The 18,426-nt window shown below is 38.8% G+C and overlaps 7 protein-coding genes across 11 annotated transcripts; 4 read left to right on the top strand and 3 right to left on the bottom strand.

The window, feature by feature from the left end:
• Positions 1 to 178: 178 nt before the first annotated feature.
• Positions 179 to 2,770, bottom strand: LOC135160450 (deubiquitinase OTUD6B). Its single transcript, XM_064116989.1, has 4 exons — positions 2,469 to 2,770; positions 1,885 to 2,299; positions 1,577 to 1,796; positions 179 to 1,459 (listed from the first exon to the last, which is right to left on the bottom strand). The coding sequence occupies exons 1-4, from the start codon at positions 2,533 to 2,535 to the stop codon at positions 1,274 to 1,276; spliced, it is 888 nt and encodes a 295-aa protein (XP_063973059.1). The 5' UTR covers positions 2,536 to 2,770; the 3' UTR covers positions 179 to 1,273.
• A 67-nt stretch (positions 2,771 to 2,837) lies between these two features.
• Positions 2,838 to 7,943, top strand: LOC135160442 (structural maintenance of chromosomes protein 4-like). Its single transcript, XM_064116976.1, has 3 exons — positions 2,838 to 2,987; positions 3,406 to 7,329; positions 7,481 to 7,943. Exons 2-3 carry the CDS (start codon positions 3,410 to 3,412, stop codon positions 7,629 to 7,631), a joined length of 4,071 nt encoding a protein of 1,356 aa, XP_063973046.1. The 5' UTR covers positions 2,838 to 2,987; positions 3,406 to 3,409; the 3' UTR covers positions 7,632 to 7,943.
• Positions 7,944 to 8,007: 64 nt separating this feature from the next.
• Positions 8,008 to 9,717, top strand: LOC135160448 (ribonuclease P protein subunit p38-like). 2 transcript variants are annotated; one of them, XM_064116986.1, is made up of 5 exons: positions 8,008 to 8,240; positions 8,343 to 8,393; positions 8,533 to 8,667; positions 8,737 to 8,953; positions 9,028 to 9,717. In XM_064116986.1, exons 1-5 carry the CDS (start codon positions 8,131 to 8,133, stop codon positions 9,616 to 9,618), a joined length of 1,104 nt encoding a protein of 367 aa, XP_063973056.1. In that variant the 5' UTR covers positions 8,008 to 8,130; the 3' UTR covers positions 9,619 to 9,717. The 2 variants fall into 2 exon arrangements, with proteins under 2 accessions (XP_063973056.1, XP_063973057.1); XM_064116987.1 differs by having other exon boundaries at positions 8,151 to 8,240; positions 8,482 to 8,667.
• Positions 9,718 to 9,794: 77 nt separating this feature from the next.
• On the bottom strand, positions 9,795 to 13,064 carry LOC135160455 (uncharacterized protein). Its single transcript, XM_064117004.1, has 4 exons — positions 12,866 to 13,064; positions 10,715 to 10,943; positions 10,488 to 10,639; positions 9,795 to 10,301 (listed from the first exon to the last, which is right to left on the bottom strand). The coding sequence occupies exons 2-4, from the start codon at positions 10,904 to 10,906 to the stop codon at positions 10,031 to 10,033; spliced, it is 615 nt and encodes a 204-aa protein (XP_063973074.1). The 5' UTR covers positions 10,907 to 10,943; positions 12,866 to 13,064; the 3' UTR covers positions 9,795 to 10,030.
• LOC135160447 (leucine-rich repeat-containing protein 28-like) lies at positions 11,456 to 14,122 on the top strand. 2 transcript variants are annotated; one of them, XM_064116985.1, is made up of 5 exons: positions 11,456 to 12,212; positions 12,339 to 12,525; positions 12,852 to 13,001; positions 13,058 to 13,240; positions 13,580 to 14,122. In XM_064116985.1, exons 1-5 carry the CDS (start codon positions 11,843 to 11,845, stop codon positions 13,806 to 13,808), a joined length of 1,119 nt encoding a protein of 372 aa, XP_063973055.1. In that variant the 5' UTR covers positions 11,456 to 11,842; the 3' UTR covers positions 13,809 to 14,122. The 2 variants fall into 2 exon arrangements, with proteins under 2 accessions (XP_063973055.1, XP_063973054.1); XM_064116984.1 differs by having other exon boundaries at positions 11,459 to 12,212; positions 13,559 to 14,122.
• LOC135160446 (uncharacterized) lies at positions 13,941 to 16,774 on the bottom strand. Its single transcript, XM_064116983.1, has 4 exons — positions 16,634 to 16,774; positions 16,062 to 16,259; positions 15,382 to 15,921; positions 13,941 to 15,232 (listed from the first exon to the last, which is right to left on the bottom strand). Exons 2-4 carry the CDS (start codon positions 16,242 to 16,244, stop codon positions 14,783 to 14,785), a joined length of 1,173 nt encoding a protein of 390 aa, XP_063973053.1. The 5' UTR covers positions 16,245 to 16,259; positions 16,634 to 16,774; the 3' UTR covers positions 13,941 to 14,782.
• Positions 16,534 to 18,389, top strand: LOC135160453 (charged multivesicular body protein 6). Of its 3 annotated transcripts, none has more exons than XM_064117002.1 (5): positions 16,534 to 16,648; positions 16,723 to 16,882; positions 16,947 to 17,293; positions 17,370 to 17,479; positions 17,765 to 18,389. In XM_064117002.1, exons 3-5 carry the CDS (start codon positions 17,153 to 17,155, stop codon positions 18,285 to 18,287), a joined length of 774 nt encoding a protein of 257 aa, XP_063973072.1. In that variant the 5' UTR covers positions 16,534 to 16,648; positions 16,723 to 16,882; positions 16,947 to 17,152; the 3' UTR covers positions 18,288 to 18,389. The 3 variants fall into 3 exon arrangements, with proteins under 3 accessions (XP_063973072.1, XP_063973071.1, XP_063973073.1); XM_064117003.1 differs by lacking the exon at positions 16,534 to 16,648 and having other exon boundaries at positions 16,738 to 16,882; positions 17,765 to 18,168; positions 18,238 to 18,389; XM_064117001.1 differs by lacking the exon at positions 16,534 to 16,648 and having other exon boundaries at positions 16,735 to 16,882; positions 16,960 to 17,293.
• Positions 18,390 to 18,426: the final 37 nt, after the last annotated feature.

Here is an 18,426-nt window from a genome sequence, read left to right as displayed (position 1 = left end):
GGAAAAATGACTATGTGATACTCTCTCATTAAAGTCGTAGGTCTCTCTAACAGGATCTCAATTTAAAAAAGGAGAAACGGTAAAATCAGGGTTCAATAATATTTGGGTTACTAAGACAGTGAAAGTGGAAATTATTAATTAATATATTAAGTCTATATTAAATAAATTGTTGAGGCACTGAAAACACATAATAATAGATTTATTGTTTTAGTTCTACACACAGATAACAGTATAGAATAAAAATCATGCGTTTGGATCAATCGTATTATTTTCAATTGCCCTTTTTGATTTCGATGTTATTGCAGATGTACCTTGAACCAATATCTGCACATCAATAGCATATTGCATTTTTCTGGCAGTTTCTGACGTGGATTTTAGTTATTCTCGTTGAAAAATACTTTAATGCTAAGTCAGTGCACCTCTGATTTTCATTTTTTTGAGGTTTAAATTTTTCCTCCCTTTAATTTGATTCTTAACATTAATGAGAATTTAATGTACTATTCAATACGTAGTGGCAGCATTTCCATTGACTTTTCTCAGCATTAACTACCGTCAATTGATGAATTTTCGCTCATTTAAAAAGTTCTCAACCTAACACGATGTAAAAAACAGTATCTGCTTTTAAATGATGCTCAATTCAATAAACTGAACTGATTGGAAAATTTTTGAATAAAAAATATTTTGTTCTACAAATAAGAAATTAGCATTCTTCAATCGTGGAGCATTAAAAACAATAACAGAACCTTTTTCCTTGCAAATCATGTGGAATCTATTACAATATTTTATTCGAAATTGTGGCACAATTTGGAGAAGTATTGATATCCGAAATTATTGATATTCCATCAAACAACATAATTCGATAATTCCTATCGATAATTATATTGAAGTTCTTAATTGAACTCATTTGAGCTTAATCCATTTCCTTGAAAACATATATGAACGAATTCCTCCATTGGGTAATAAAATTTGAAATATTGGTAACTGAAGTAGATCTTTTTAACGTAAACCTAGGCCAATTCTCACTAAGAGCTCTATGCGGCAGTAGTGATGTACGAGAGAAGTTTGTAGTTATTGGCAATTAAAATACAACATTCACAGGAGTCAAGAAGAGAGACGAGTCCACCTTATTTAGTTCTTGATCAAAATCCCTCTCGACGCTTTCAATTTTAGCAACGAGAGTTCTAATAAATTTGAAATTTTATCGACCAAACACGGATTGCTTCAGGACTCACCCAACTTCACCAGTCCACCATTAAATTTACGTGTTAAGCCATCAGCTTTCTTCGTCTTTGACAAATTTAGTTACAGAGTTGTAGTGAGCCCCTAGCTCGTACATATGGCGGTGATATGTCACTGTAACTTTTCGACTGATCTCGAACTCGGATCCAACGATGTAGGGTGCGCCTGTTGCCTGAATCACTTCGATTGGGCATTTGAGAACTTTTGAGAGTACTTGAAGCTGCAAGAAAAAATTATATCATCGGCTGAGTACATTCTCGAGAAAGATGGTTAAATAATAATTTATTATCAACAGGACTTAATTGTGGATATGTTATTAATAATTGTCATTACTCACTTCTATTGCTCCACCCCATGCACTCGTACTAGCCACATTATCACAGTATTTCTCGTATTGTTCAGGTGAGAATAATTCCTCAGAATCTGGATTCGACAGAAATGGAAGGAAATCATTCATATTTTCTCGGAGGTGACCAGCTGTTTTAGTCCGTAACTCTTGTAGCCCGAGTGGTATGTCACCAATGTTTTTTAACTGATGGGCAACTGCATTATATAAACTGAAAAGGAAGTAGGACAAGCAAGTTGACAATTTGCGTCACATATTTTTTGGTAGGGTAAATTCGGGATTTTAAGACATTTTCATACCAATGGCCATCACTAGGGATCTCATACAGCATAAGATTTCGTTCCCCTAGCATCTTCTTGATAGCCTGAGTCTCCATGTTCCTTTTTCCAAAGACGTTCAACGCCTCTTGCTCGATAATTCTCTCGTTCCTTTCCCTCTCGGCCAAAGCCTTTTTCTCCCGTCTCTTCTGGGCCTTGGAGATTCTGTGCCCAACCTCTGCATCTTCCTTTTTGTCCCCTTCGTCGTCTTCCTCGGGGAGAATTATAGTCTCACTTGGCAATCCTGTCACCGTCACCTGGGACAACTTGAAATTCATCATTTCCTCTTCCTGGCGCCTATCCAAGTCTGACTCCATTCTCGATATCTCCTCAGTCACTTCTCGCTTCTTCTTCTTGTCTCCCTTGCAAATTGACTTTTTTAGCGTTTGAATTTGTGCTGAGGATATGAAAACGATTTATAATTAGAATAATTATTTTTTAAGTGCACGCTGGTGGCTGTCAATCGTCAACACTTCAAGAATCGTCTGAGGTCAAAGACTACTTTGAGGTTAACATTTTCTTTTCATCAAAGAGTTCGAATAACATACCAGAAAAATTATATTTACCTTGCAATTCCTTACGTTCCCTCTTGTGTTGCAGTGATAGTGATTCTTCAGTCATTTCTTCAGCCATTTTTACGTGTCCTGGACTTATTTCATGAACTATTTATGATGCACAAAGCTGATCTTGAAATAATTGTCAACCTCAGCCTCTACGTTCTACTAAAATGAAGTTTCCTCTCGAAACATTCGCTATAAAATATTCAGCCAATTCTAGTAAATATTCTAAGTTCACTTATTGCGATTAAATCAATCAATCAGTCGACTTTTCCCTATCACTTACGTTACACGATAGTGTAACACACTGTCCTTTGCCTGTTCTTTCACTATTCTAACCTACAAATATTTCGGAGGCTACAACTGAGGCGTTTCTGCGGCAGATTTGGCAACCTGAGATTTTAAATTCAACGCTCTGCAGTACGAGCGTCTGCTCCAGATAAACAATAAACATCAATAATGATGTTGAATTGACAAATACATTGAATTCAATGGAATAAAACACAAACAAAAGATTCTTTTTATCAGGTATTTATGAATTCGAAAATTTTACATGAAATCCACGGGCTACTAGTGAAAAATATATTTGCAAAATAGCTTTCATAACAACACTTTAAAATTAAGTAACAAATGTAGTAAAAGTTGTAGTGAGCTTTGAGTGAAGTAAATTAATGACTTTTCCTAAAGTCTCTCTCACTATTTTACCATTAATTTAAGTTTCTTAGATCTGTGAATTTTGAAATTCGATTGAAATCTAATTCTAACCTCACTTTGCTTCGTTTTGGCGCCTTTACTGGCGCCTCAAATGGAACGCTACTTTGTTATTGGGCTTTCTTATTCAATTTGTGTCTTCATGTGATGATTTCCTATGAACTGTAGGCTTCTTTATATGCTAATTCCATCATTTAAATTGTTGGAAAAATTAGAAAATCAATGTCTTCTCCAGAACCATGTCAGGTCGAAACCATAGAAACGAAGACATCTCCGATGATGACATCGAGCCTGCTGAGCGCTTGGAGGGTGATTCAGACGAAGAGGGTGGTCTTCGTCTCGACGAGGACATCTACATCCCTCCGCCTCCAGCTCAACTGCACGATGCTAACTCAGTGTGTGGTCGTCTCGTTATCACAAAAATCGTTAATACAAACTTCAAGAGTTATGCTGGTGAGACTGTCATAGGTCCCTTCCACGAGTGTTTCTCAGCAATTGTAGGCCCCAATGGCAGTGGGAAGAGTAACGTCATTGACTCCATGCTCTTCGTGTTCGGTTATAGAGCCAGTAAAATTCGATCGAAAAAAATCTCCGTCCTTATTCACAATTCCAACGAACATCCCGACATTACCAGTTGTACAGTTGGCGTTCACTTTCAAAAAATAATTGACAAAGAGAACGGCTTCGAAGTCGTTCCCAAATCGGAGTTCGTCATTTCAAGAACAGCCTTCAAGGACAGTTCCTCGTTCTACGAATTGTCTGGACGAAAAGTTCAGTTCAAAGAAATAGCCAAACTATTAAGAAAAGAAGGAGTTGATCTGGATCATAATCGTTTTCTGATCCTCCAAGGAGAGGTCGAGCAAATCTCCCTGATGAAACCAAAAGCCCTTAATGACCATGACTGTGGAATGCTGGAATTTCTGGAGGACATTATTGGCACCACTCGGTACAAAGTTCCTCTGGAAAAACTTGTAGATAAGCTTGAGACGTTGTCGGAACGCGTTACGGAGAGGACGAATAGGCTGAAACTCGTGGAAAGAGAGCGAGATGAGATGAAGGAGCCTATGGAAGAGGCTGTAGACTACTTGAAGATGGAAAATACTATTACAAAGTTACAGCACAAGTTCTACCACTGCCGAAAAACAGAGCTAACAAACGATATCAGTAAAAAAGCAAAAACCCAAACCGAATTTGAGGAAGACTTGAAGAAACTAACAGAGAAATTGCAATCCATTCACAAAGAGAAGGACCTGAAAATCCAAGAAATGAAGGAGAGGAACAAGAAATGGGATGCCATAGAATCGAAAAAAGTATCTGCGACAGAAGCTTTCGATACTATCCGAAAAAAAGATGAAGCTCTCCACGCAGAACTGGTGGAGACTAACAAACGACGCAAGGCCAACATGGCGTTACTGAAAGCTGAGAGAGAAAAACTAGAGGATCTGAAAAAAGTTCCCGAGAAGAGCGCGAAGGATATCGAGGAATGTGAGCATTTGATCCAGCGTCACACAGCAACTCTTGAAAGGGAAGAAGCCACCTTGAAAAAAGTCATGGCTTCTCTCAAGGAGAAGACAGAACCACTCCTGAAGCAGCGCTCAGTCCTTGAAACGAAATTAATCTCCCACAGAAAAAAAGTGAACGAAGCGAAAGCTAAGGTCAACCTGGCTGAGTCAGAGCTCCAGATCTATACGTCCGTGGAGGAGACTGAGAAGGGCAAGCTTAAGAAGCTTCAGGAGACTCTGCAAACTACTGCTGAGACTCTGAAGGACAGAAAAGAGAAGCTTTCGATCTTCGAAACGAAAATTCCTTCGACTCAAAAAAACCTCGAGAAGACTAAGCAGCAATTGGAACAAGTCCGAGTCCAGGAAGATCAGATAAATCGACGTATGCGAACCCTGAGACTCCAGCTTGAGGAAAAAAAATCTGCAATGAATGCCAGCAGATCTCGAAATCGAGTGATCGATGCCCTGATGCAGCAAAAACGAGAGGGAAAGATTCCAGGAATCTTGGGAAGACTTGGTGATCTAGGAGCGATCGATGCAAAATTTGATGTAGCAATGTCCACGGCTTGTGGACCCCTTGATAACGTCGTGGTTGATACTGTGGACACTGCTCAGGCTTGCATCAAATTTCTGAAGGACAACGACATCGGTCGAACGACGTTCATTCCCCTCGAGAAGCAACAAAAGTTCCTCAATGATTGCAATCAGAAGATCAGAACTCCAGAAAATGTTCTGAGATTATTTGACTTGATTCGCGTAGAGGATCGGAATGTTCTTCCAGCATTTTACTACGCAATCCGCGACACTCTAGTTGCTGACGACCTCAATCAAGCCTCGAGAATTGCGTACGGCGCGAAGAGATTTAGAGTTGTCACACTCAAGGGGGAGTTGATCGAAACCTCTGGAACAATGAGTGGAGGTGGGAGGACTGTATCCCGAGGAAGGATGGGCCAGAGCGTGGTGAGGGCTGAGCCCTCAAGCGGGGATGTACAAAAACTCCAGGAGGAGTTGAATCATCTGATAGAAGAGAGCACTCGTCTCCGGCTGAGCGTCCCAAATCTTGAAGAAATGATCTACAAACTAACGACGGAACTACAGGAGATGGTCTTCAACAAGGATAAATACGATATTGACTTCAAGACCCTGAAGGAGCAAGCACCATTGCTGAAACTTCAATTGAAGTCTCAGGAGAAAAAAACCAAGGATGCGATTTCGGATCCTGCAAAGGTCAAGGCCTTGACCAAAACTCTGAACTCCGCACAAGCAGATTTTAAGGGCGTCCAGGAGATGTCGCAGTCTACCGAGGATGATGTAACGCGAATCAATCAAGAGATAGAGAACTTGTCAGGTGGACAAGTTAAGGAGCAACAGAAGAAAATCCAAGCAGCTTTGAAATCAATTGACAAGGCAAAGTCAGAGATCTGCCGGCTTCAGGTCTCCATAAAGACCTCTGAAAGGAACACGAAGAAGAGTGAACAGAGAATCGAGACATTGGAGAACGATGTCAAGTCCTGTGAGCAACGAATCAAAGATGTGCAAAAGGAGAAGCAACAGATTGAGACTGACGCTAAAGTCCTTCTAGACAAAATCGAGAAGTACAAGGAGGCTTTGAAAGAGAGTGATGAGGCTTCTGATGAATTTAAACAGCAACTGCATACCCTGCAGGAGAAGGAGACCAAACTCAAGTCATTGAGGATAGATCTAGATCAGAAGCTGTCAGATCTCACGAAAACCAGAACGGAGCTTTCCGATAAACTTAATGACTACTGCAAGAAGATCAAGTCCCTGAAGTTGAATAAATTACCAGCACAAGCGCAAGAAGAGCTGACTGATCCGACGGTTGAGGAGCTGGCCCGTCTAGATACTAGGACAGTCGCGACGAACCTTGCAGCTGCGAAAGAAAAGCTACCCGAGTCAATCCCCAACATGCAGATTATCCGAGACTTCCTCGAGAAGGACGCTGTCTTCATTCAGCGATCCAGAGATGTCGAGGAAGTGACGAAAATGAGGAACTCAATGAGAGCTGGATATGATCTCGCTAAGAAGAGAAGAACGGAAGAATTCTTCGCGGGATTCAGTGTCATCACGAATAAATTAAAGGAGATGTATCAGATGATCACGCTTGGTGGTGCTGCCGAGCTGGAGCTAGTGGACTCATTGGATCCCTTCAGTGAGGGCATTGTCTTCAGTGTGCGACCGCCCAAAAAGTCGTGGAAGAATATCAGTAATTTGAGTGGTGGGGAGAAGACACTGAGCTCACTGGCGCTTGTTTTTGCTCTGCATCATTACAAACCGACGCCTCTGTACTTCATGGACGAAATCGATGCTGCCCTGGACTTCAAGAATGTCTCCATTGTGGGAACTTATATTAAAGAGAGGACCAAGAATGCCCAGTTCATTGTCATTAGTTTGAGATCAGAAATGTTCGAGCTTTCGGATAGTCTTGTGGGGATTTACAAGACCTTCAACTCCACAAAGTGTGTGGCAGTCAATATTCGGGTGTTGTCGATCAATCATCCAGGAATAATTCAAGAGAGATTGAGTGATATATCGCAGAGGAGGCGCGGGTACACGCAGCTTTCCAATAGGAGTGTAGGACTTTCTCAGGTCTTTCCCGCAAGCTGTCCTTCAAGGGTCGGACGGGAGGTTGATACGAGGTGAGAACAAGAGCTTATTTGTTAAATATCGATGAACACATTTCCTAATGGTCTCTTTTCAGTCAATTGAGCAGTTAAAATTTATATCTAAATCAGCCTCTTAATTGGAATAAAGGCAGGGTTCGAATCTATTCTTATCTTCACATTTCAGCTTAAAAAATGTATCAATACCATCCCCTTCTCGACCTGCATCGAGACAATCATTACGACGACGAGGTGCCTCCACATCGTCGGAAGCAGAATCATCTCAGTCTGAGAGTGAACATTCGCAATCGACGAAGAGAAAAAGGCGCAGATTATAAAGAGAATCTTCTATGGTTTAACATTTAGAAGTTTATCAATTATGCTGTCGGCATATTTTATTATTAATAACGATGAAATTCAGAGATTATATTTTGGAAAGATCGATGCAATCGATCGACTATTTTTACTATTGCAATGACCATTCATCATGTATGATTTTTACATGATTAGTGAAGGGATAACATTCGAATTAACATTCTTTAATTATTATATGAAGAAATAAATGTAGAAGTCAATAAACGTAGGTATTGACAATTGCGCACAATCATTGTTTAAGCAAATAAATATTAAGGTATTTTACCTTCAATATATTTCTGTTGTTGTTCATTTGCGTGTTCCATTTGGAAATGGTGGCAGTTCTCTAAAAGTTCTGGCCAAAGCACGTCCGCATGAGCGCCAGAACATAACCTCAATCTCGTACTAATTGATGTCAACAGTGTTTCTTGCACATAGCATCGTGCGTGATTATTACTTCAATAATTATTTAAAAAAAGTGAAATGGGGACCCCGAAAAATATGAAAAACTTGAAAACACCTCTCTCTACCATCAAAAAAGGCCCAAGTAAAGGCTTGAGAAATATATTGGCACACCCCGACGACTTCTGCTGGTATTTATCCATCTACATTCTTGTTATTTACTGAAGAATCAATTCCACCACTGTTAGATTCAGAAAAACTAGACATGGGACCAAATTAAATGTTTGTTGCAGGCCTATTTTGAGAGACGAGACAGGAGAGATCTTGAAGAATATATTGAACGAGTGAGTACATATTCTCATTACTCTTTTTATGATTATTTCGGCAAAGATTCATCATGAATGCCAGTGGTAATAGAACTTCTTGTCTTAGAATCATCGTGATGATCGAGAATAACTGATAAACCAATTAATAATCCTTCAGATCATTGCCGAATAAAATCGCTTCTCCGCGAGAAATATCTTGGGTTCAACTGCAAAAAATGTCGAAGGAAGAACGTGCCGCTCTGAAGAAAGAGAGCAAATCAAAGAAAATGAAAACTATAGGAGATGGAATCAGGTAAATACTTTCATTGAAGTATTCTAAAAACTCCAGAAATTAGTTGGTATTGTAATTCTTTCCTTGCAGCAATGGGATGTGTCTAGGTATTAATGCAGTCACTCGAGCCCTCGAGAGAGACACTCTGGCTTCTGTTTTGGTGGATTCCAACGTGGAACCTCTGATTATGATCAAGCACGTGGTTACAATGTGTCAAAATAATAATCTGCCAGTGATTCTTGTGTCATTCCTGAAGAGTTGTACTTCCCAGAGACTTGGATTTGCATCTGCAGCTCTAGGACTGAAGGTAAATGAGAAGAAGAAGAAGAATTCTGTCGGCTGGCAAATTACTAATTTAATTTTTATTCTGACTGATTACAGAAATCAGCCATTGAAGACAGAACTTCATATTTTTATAAATTACACGAAAATGTATCGAGTTTGGCCGAGGGATTACCGAAAGCCAAACATCCAATGCAATTATTTGATAATGATGATGATGATGACGAAGAAGAAAAAACAGAAAAACTTCCGTTAGACTGCAAAAATGAACAGACACCACCTTTCAAGCTGTCCACTAATGTTTATCTATACAGAAAATCTGTTAATGAACGTGCCTTCGTACCGCCGGACTCCCAAACGTCTCCAGAGAAGTCCGAAACGGTATCTAATGACTTTATATCTTTGAAAGATGATTTAGACATGGAAGAGTTCAACAAGAACGCTGAACAGATCGGCAAAAGGGAAAGATACGTTGATATTCATGGGCCAAAACCAAAAAAATTGAAGGAAAATCGTGGGAGAATTGGGAAGCCGATCAAAGTTCACAAGAATAAAATTGTAATTGAGAATGATAAGTCAAATTATTGTCCATTGAAAGTGAAGAGAATCCAGGGCAATCCACAACGTCTGAAGGCGGCGAAAACTCCAAAACTTAAAAAGAAATCGAGTGCTACGAACAAATCTAGCTAAGTCTCAATGCTTTTCATTGAATAATAATTCCGATGGAACTCAATACAAATGATTATGTGATTATTATTTACCAATAAACTTTCTGAAACCCAAAAAAAATTGTTGAAAGAGATTTTTGCTCTTCTGTAATTCGCCACCAGCTCATTAAAAAAACCAAAGGTTGTCAAATTAAATAATGATACATTTATTATCAATTAGACAATATACATTGACGTGGAAGAACAAATGTTAAAAACAAAAATCGATTTTCGTGGGGTTTATGTACATTTTTGGTCTCAACTCAACGACAAATTGTAGGTCCTTAATTTACATATACCAATTTTGCATGCAGATTTTACGACGATGATATAGTCTCTAGCCAGTCTTTTATCGATTTTAAACACGAGCTCGAGGCGATTGTCCTGAGAAAATGTCATATAGGGAGTGTAGGACTTGCTGAAGACCGGAATAATCTTCCAAAGAACATGAGTCCAGCAGTTCCTCCTGGTATGTGACTAACTAAGAATGATAACAGAGCTATTATCTGCAGAACTGCGCACAACACTGTCAGGGGGGTTGACTGCAAGTGAAGGGCGAAGTAGAGGGTTCCTGCGAGGGTCGCAAAGTACGATAACGTGAAACATCTTCTCTCGGGGGTTAACAATGATTTCATGTAGCTGATAGGCCCCCACAGGAAGCAAAAACTAAAGAAAAGGGAGAATAGATATGCAAATAACTTTTGCTGTCAATATTATTAGATAAAACGAAATAATTTAGATCGGAGACAAATGGAATAATTCTACTCTGTCAATATTGGACGGAGTCTTGTCACTGGTACCATTCCGCTGTAAATTCTAAAAAACAAATGAATGAAAATAAAAATTATTTACCTCATCAAGAAGAAAACACTTCCCAGTGAATATAAAAGAGCGAATTTACGTGCTTTCAGCAGTAAAACAGGCACGTAAATAGCGGATAAACTAAAGCATATTATGCCCATGACAATACACATAACAAATCCAGTAAGACGTTGAAATCTGGTCTGCAAGGGATAACAACATCATTCGTTATCTCATTTGTTGACATTTCATACTTTTAGGTTAAGCACGGAACTCACCATACTGGGGCAGCAGTCTTTCTGAGCATTTTGTATCCATCCAGCATCCTGTCCCTCCTGGTCACTCGATCGTCCCAGCCATCGACTGATTGAGGATTTTGGTATCGTCACTGATGGGATCGTTAATTTATATTGTTTTTCATTCTTATTGCTCAGTAAATATTCACTCAATTCTTTATTGAGGTCCGCCATGTTTGACACATCGTCGGTTCAATCCCGATGTTTGGACCTTCGGAAAATGTGGAATTGGACTGTCATATGTGCTTTCACTATGAGCTTTTCTCTCTCATATTTCAATTATTTCTATGCGATGACATTTTATCCATAAACTTCAGGGATTAACAGGTATTCAACATCGCATACGAAAAGAAAGACTCGATCCCAACAGTTTTTTTTCTTCAACTACATGTGTCATCTTAGATATTGTTCATTTCAATAATGATTATATTACTCTATGATAATAAACATTAGCCCATTCTATGTTTCATTTTTTTTAATGAGAGATTTAAAAAATGTTGCTCTTGCATTTATTAATTTTCATCAGTAAAATTACCTCAGGGTCTCCATTATTCATTTTTGCAGGCCCTGAAGTAATTTCTCATATCTTAACAATTATAGGAGAAACAAATACATAAATTATATAGACCCAGAGGTGCCGTTGCCCCGTTAAGGCCCAGAAGTGACGCACATGCGCCTATTTTCCCCGCCCCTCCAAAGCGCTTATTTCAAATTCGATTTTTTCTCCCCTGGAGAGTGATAATCTATATCAATTCACATTCACCCCGTTGTAAATCCATCGCCGTTCTCTTTCCTCGCTCCCATAAAATCAATACTACAGTGAATGACCAGCAGTATGTCCATCCCATGAAAACATTAACCTATCCCTCGGAGGAAATAAAAATAAATGAATAAACAAACGTGGATTGGATTGGTGTGAAGTTAAAATGTTCCCGAGAATAAATAAAGGAATAAACAAAATGAAAGCAAGAAGACTGCCCCTTACAACGCGGCTATTGAGTCGAGTTACCGTGACATTGACCCAGTTAATTTTACCCCGCGATGCGGTAATAGCCTTTCTGTGTCAACCCAGGAAAGCTCGAAGCAGTGCTCGTGCAACGATGAAGAGAAATGGATCAGCATGAGAGTGATTTGATTGAAGAAATGAGGGAAAAGAGAATTCTCCACTGGAATTTTCGAGGAATAACGAATCTTCCGATTGCGTTGAGAGACTGGGGAAGTAAAGTTGAAGAATTGTATTTGAAGGAAAATCGTATAACTGTGATACCTAGTTGGATTTATCAATTGACAAACTTAACGAACTTGTATTTATCTGGGAATAAGTTAAAAAATTTACCTGAAGAGTTTGGAGTAATGGAACGATTGAAAGTCCTTGATTTGAGTGATAATGATCTGAGGACTGTGCCCGAGGGAGTCACGAGATTGAAAACACTGAGGGAGTTGATTCTTGATGACAATTCGTTGAGCCAACTGCCTTTAGGTAAATATTATTTCTCTCTTAAGGAATTGCTCTGGTTTTAATGAATTTTAATTAATGAATCGTACTGTTTCCACGGACATATATCAATCAGTAGTTTATTGAATAATAAACTGGAGATTTTGACAGATATTGAAAATTTTGTCGAGCTGGAGAAACTCTCGCTGTGTGGAAATAATTTCGTTACCCTCCCAGAGTGGTTGGGCTCACTGAAAAAACTCCAAAGGTTGTTGATAGACAATAATTGCCTGGAGGAATTACCGAATCGCTTGACGCTAGCTCCGTCACTTGAAATTGTTTCTGTGTGCTCAAACAGGTAATTTTATATTTATTTTCAACTCTAACGTTAACGTGAATCAATACTGACTAGCGGAAATGGTTTATTTTTCATAAATGAGTGTAGAACTTTTTCTATTCATCGAAACGAATCCACGACATTCATTGTTTACGTTGGAAACTTCATACTGGGATGGTTCGAGGAGATGAGGTTTTATAATAATAAAAAATGGCTTGCAAAGTAGTAAAAGGAGATGAGAAACGTTCCAATACGATTCCTCGATCGCATTTTTTCATGATTAGGGAAATGAAAAATAATTAAATGCCCCTGTTCTTTAATTACTGAATCAAATTCTGTTCTTCCAGATTGAAACACTTACCCTTAAACTCCTTCATGTCTCCCACGATGATTTACTTCAACTGCAACCCGAACATGAACTACATCAGCTATCCCCTTCTCTGTCAATTCCTGGAGATGGGATGGGACGATGGGAAAAGTTGCTTTTCCAGGAATCTGTTAGTAGAATTTGTATAGAATGGCCGCCAGTTACTCAAGACCTCTCTTCTTTCAGAAACATCACGGAGATGAGGCCCAATCATAGGATTCAACTCCATGTCGATTTAAGTTCAGAGAAGAACTCTGACGACGCTGCAATCATTAGATTACCAAGACAGGTAATCAGAGTTTTCAGCGCGGACAGCAAGGAGCCTGCCTCGTTGTGGGAATTGTCGTTGAGAACATTGTTCGAAAATAAGTGAGTAATGAGGTCAAAATATCAATTGGGTGTTGGCTTGAGGGAGAAGGGTAAAATGGACTTGAGGGTCCAACGAGTCTTGACAATGATTGGCGTTGGGGGTCGAGAATGAAGTTAAAATTTGATGACCGAATGAGCATCTAATAAGTCTCAATAAAATATCAGATTAAGAGTCAGATGTGGGTCAACTCCAAACGCTCTTAAGGATAGTTTGACCTTCGAGACCGTTTTACCATCAATGATTACCAAAAAATACTCACATGCACAATCGAATCCAATTAATATTTTTTTTTCTTCGTTTGTTTTCCCTCTCCAAAGTTATGAAATCTATCTCAACAGCTCGATATGCCCGCAACCTGACATCTTCCACAATGTTTTATTCAATGGTCCAATAAGCATCTGCTTAAGTAATCAGTGCCGCCAGCCGATATTCACAGACGCCTGGGTGATTGTCGGCGCAAGCGAGGAGGTCGCCCTCCTCATCGTTCTACTATTCTGCTCTCAAAAGTGTACACAAACCTTCGACTTTATCTCCCATGGAATTAAAGTCCTCACCTGGCGTTGTTAATTAAATTCAAATAGTGGAAAAATTATCCTTGTTAACAGAAATTCATATATTCCGGAGATTGAAAGAAATTATATTTTCCTAGAGACTATTTTAATTTAAGAAAAAATCAAATCGTTTTGAATATCTAGATCGTTGATTTTTAAATGTTTAGGAATTTATTTATATACAAGATTGTCACCAAAATGTACAAATGCAAAGCGATGTTATCGTTTCAGCCTTAGAGACTAATCAACTTATGTATTTATTGAAATTGCTGAGGAAATCATCGTCCTTCCATGTTCAAGAAAATTCAATAAATTGTAACAAACTCAGAACGATGTTTAAAATATTCATTTTCTTTTTCGAAAATTATTTTTTTTGTAATTTATTTCTAGTGGAATATCTTCGAAAGATAATTGCAACAATTGAACGTCAAATGAATTTTATTCAATTATAAAAAATATATCATTTCTAGTTTTTAGTTCTATTTTTGATGAAGAAGTGGGAAGGGGGTGTTTTTCGCAAATATGTTGGATGAAGTTTAGAGGAGAATGTATAAGTTATTTTTTAAATGCAAATCTTAACAGCTGCCAGTGCTGTCAATTGAGTTTCCCTTCATTTTCTTAGTTTAGATATTTTGTAAAATAACGTAGACATCGTTTGAGGATTTGGAATTGAGGAGATTTCGTTTCTTTCAGCATTTGCTAACAGAAGAAATTTGCAGAAAATTATTGAAGACAACAGAATCCCCAACATTTCGCTGTACATTGTACAACTGTAGATATATTTCAAGAATAATCTTGGTTTTGTATTTTCTTCAATAAAACTTTAGTCTCCTCGAAGCTATCAGTTCCAAAAATAGTCGCAGGCTAAAATATCCTTCCACAGTAATTCCTCAATGAGTTTTCAGCGCACAAAAATAATAAAATCACTCTCTGCTTCAATGACTTCACCTCATCACCTATAATTTATTATTTAGAATATATAAAAATTAGTTACGCACAGAGAAAATCGAGAGCTTTATCCCTGTCAATGTCACATTTGACTAGCGCCTTAGAGGCCTCGTCCTCAGGGAAGCCAAGATCCTTCAACGTGCAGAGGTCTTCGTGGTATTTTTTAGCCTTCTCAGGATCATGCTGGGCCGCATCCATTGCCTTCTCTGCCTCATCCCCGGGCATTCCCGATTCTTCGAGTGATTGAATGCCTAGCAGATACTCAATGACTCTTTTGTTATCTGTACTTCCCAGATTCTTGATTGCTCTCGCCGATCTGGACAGGGAAAAACCCATGTCACTGAGATGTTTAGCTAGCTGCTGGTCGGGCTCAGATAGTTCTGGGAGGGGATTGGGTAGAGTGGAGGGAGTTTGGACAGTAAGTGGTGACTTTTTCGCCTCCGGAGTTGTTTCGGGGTCTGGGCTTTCCAGGTCTGGCCAGGGTTTCCAGTTCTGTTCACAGAATAAAATAACAGATCATGAATGAAGATATTGCCATTGAAAGTAAATTGAACAACGAAAATTAACGGCAGAAAAAATATAAACAAATTCAATGAAATAATCATTCAAATAATAAAATAAACACAAGGCTAAAAACTTACATCCACGCAGGGTCTGTCCTGCAGAGTCCTTTGCAGTTCTTCTACAATAATGGAAATATTTCTACATTTCTCGTCCCCTAGTATCGTCTCATCATCATCAGCCTTATCTTCTTCGTCCTTTTTCTCCTCCGGACACGCCTCAATGCTCAACTCCTTCAGAATAGTCTCAATCTTAGGTGCAGGTGTCCATTGAGTATTAGACTGCAGCACTTGCGCCAGCTCCTCCATATCATTGATCGTCTTCAGTTCAACATTATCGAAGGGACTGCTTGTGTCATTATAAAAGTCCTCATAATTAAGCCTATTATATTTAACATTAATATCGATGTTATGTAGATCATTGTGGGGTGGGGATAAAGGCTGAGGCGTGAGAATTGTTGCCTCCGGTGCGGGCGCCACTTTAACTGGCAGTGGAATCATAGTGTCCTCTGGAGAGGCTGGAGATGCCATTGACAATTCACTCTCCCTTTTTTTTCTCCTCTCAAGGCGCGCCTTTCGGGCCTCGGCATTGGCTAGTCTAGCTTTACGCCATTCTGTCACCTAGAATGATAGAATAAACCTTCAGAGTATGACAGGAGGAATGATAATGGATGAATCAACATGATTTTTTTAAGGAAAATGTTTAACAAGAAAAAAGTGTGAAAGAGAGAATATTGCTATGAGAATTGCTAGGGAATTACCTTTTCCAGAACAGATCTCTCCAAGCTAAAATCATAAGTTAGCTTGGAAACATCAGGGAACTTGTTATTATAAGCAGCAGGCAGTCCGAATTTTCTCGGTGGCTTGTAGGCCTCAGCGATCTTCACGTTAACTCCATCCATGTATGAAGCCACCTGGTCACACTGGGATGATGACCTCGACATTATGGTTATCCTCCCCTGCCAAAGACAAATCAAATTTTTTGATAAGTAAATACAGAAAGTGAAGATGAATGGACTTTGTAACATAATTAAAGAAAAGTCTGAGGATTAATCGGACAGCAAGAAAAATTGATTTATCTAATCCATTGGAAAAATATAGATTTTAAAAGTATAGACAGAAGGTTAAGAAATGTTCAAGGGATTAAACAAACATAACCTCAACTGTATTCGGAATTTTTTTCTGTGAACGGTGGAAATTATTTTCATGATGACAAATTTTCTAGACCAACTTGAGTCATGAAAGAAAATGGATTTCAACTGCTCTTAATGCTAACAATCATTCAGTGATCTACGAAGATGGAATCTAGTGCTATGACTTATTGATGACTTACTTCTCTCGTTCGGAGGTTAGATGGAATGTTGCACTGGCAAAACCATTGGACACTATTCTTAATTAATTAACAACACAACGATTTAACAGTAGGTGGGGTTTGAACATTTGGACATTCATGAGCTCGGGATTATTTGACAGGAGAGTATCAGCTCGTCACGTTGACCACGGCCATCTTTAAAAGACTGGACAGTGTTGACTGAACCGAGCGCTGATGATGAAACAGGAATGAGAGGTGAATCATTAACAGGTATATGGCTAATTCCTTAATGAACTCACGTAAGATCATTTGGAAATCATTATGGACGATTTAGAATTCAATTTCAGAATTGGGGAGATAATGGATTGTTCAAGATTCAATATTCCATCTGATGCATTTTAGAGTCTGTTTTCTACTGTGCTCTTCCTTGCCAACTGATGGTACAAACAGAATGTGAACACCAGACGTCAGTACTGCGTCTGTCACTTAAGTTTGTGGCTAGTGTTGTGTTCAGATACTACAAATGACTAGTTTTCGTTTATGTTATTAGACCTTTATTTGAAAAAAACTATCAATAGTCTCGTTTTACTCAAAAATACTATTTTTCTACACACCATGGGTATTTTCTTCGCAAAGAAGAAACCTCCTAGCCGGATTACTGAACAAGATAAGGCAGTATTGGTGAGTGAAAATATACATGAAACTAACCTAAATCTCTCATTGAATTTATTCTTAATTTATTATTCATTTGTTGAAGCAATTGAAACAAACGAGGGACAAAATTAAACAATATCAGAGGAGAATTGAGCAGAGTATCGAGAAGGACCGAGAACTGGCGAGGAAGCTTATTAAAAACAACAGAAAAGAGTGAGAATTTTTCATTTATATTTAGATATCTCCACGTAACTCGTTGCAATCGCTGAATGTTTAATTTGTTGATTAATTACTAGTGGAGGAAAATATCGACTGGTTGTTTTTGGAAGAGATTTACTGTTAATCGAATAGATATCAGAAATCAAAATTGAATACTTGTTACCGTTGGAATCGAATACCATAAATGTTCATACTCTACCTTTTGTCTCCACAAACTTTGACACTCGTGGCCCTTATGTTCCTGAACCTTTTGTAAGTATAACGCGAATACTCCCACAGACGAGCTTTATTGCTCCTTCGGAAGAAAAAATTCCAAGAGCAAGTACTCACCAAGACTGATGGCCAGCTCGAGAATATTGAGACAATGGTCCATGACTTGGAATTCGCCCAGGTCGAGGCCAAAGTAATCGACGGTCTGAAGATCGGCAATACAGCTCTGAAGAAGCTTCACGATATTCTCTCGATCGAGGAGATTGAGAGGGTGATGGACGACACGAAGGAGGGTATTGAGAAGCAGAAGGAATTGGACGACTTGTTGTTGGGTACGTTGACTCAGGAGGACGAGGGCGAAGCCGAGGCTGAGCTCGATGCGCTCTTGGCGGAGGAGACAAAGGAAATGCCTGAAGTTCCGGATGATGTTTTACTGCCTGACGTACCTGACGATAAAATTGAAAAAGAAAAGAGTAAGGACTTTTTAACTTTCTCTCTCATTATTCAACTTTCGGTGTTTACTGTACGTTCTTTCATTTCAGAACCTGCGAAGAAAGAGAAGACAGAAGAACCCATCGCAGTGGAGGCCTGACTCGAACAATAACTAACCTTTTGATTGTAATGTAAATATTTGTACAGACTGGCTTTTAACAATGACGAAAATACGAAATATAAGAGAATTGATAAATATGAAGGTGAGGATGATTCATTCCCGAGGTTTTTTCATTGAA

Source organism: Diachasmimorpha longicaudata, chromosome 3, assembly GCF_034640455.1.
Source record: "Diachasmimorpha longicaudata isolate KC_UGA_2023 chromosome 3, iyDiaLong2, whole genome shotgun sequence".
Classification (NCBI taxonomy): Eukaryota; Metazoa; Arthropoda; class Insecta; order Hymenoptera; family Braconidae; genus Diachasmimorpha; species Diachasmimorpha longicaudata.
This window is presented reverse-complemented; position numbering and strand designations above follow the sequence as displayed.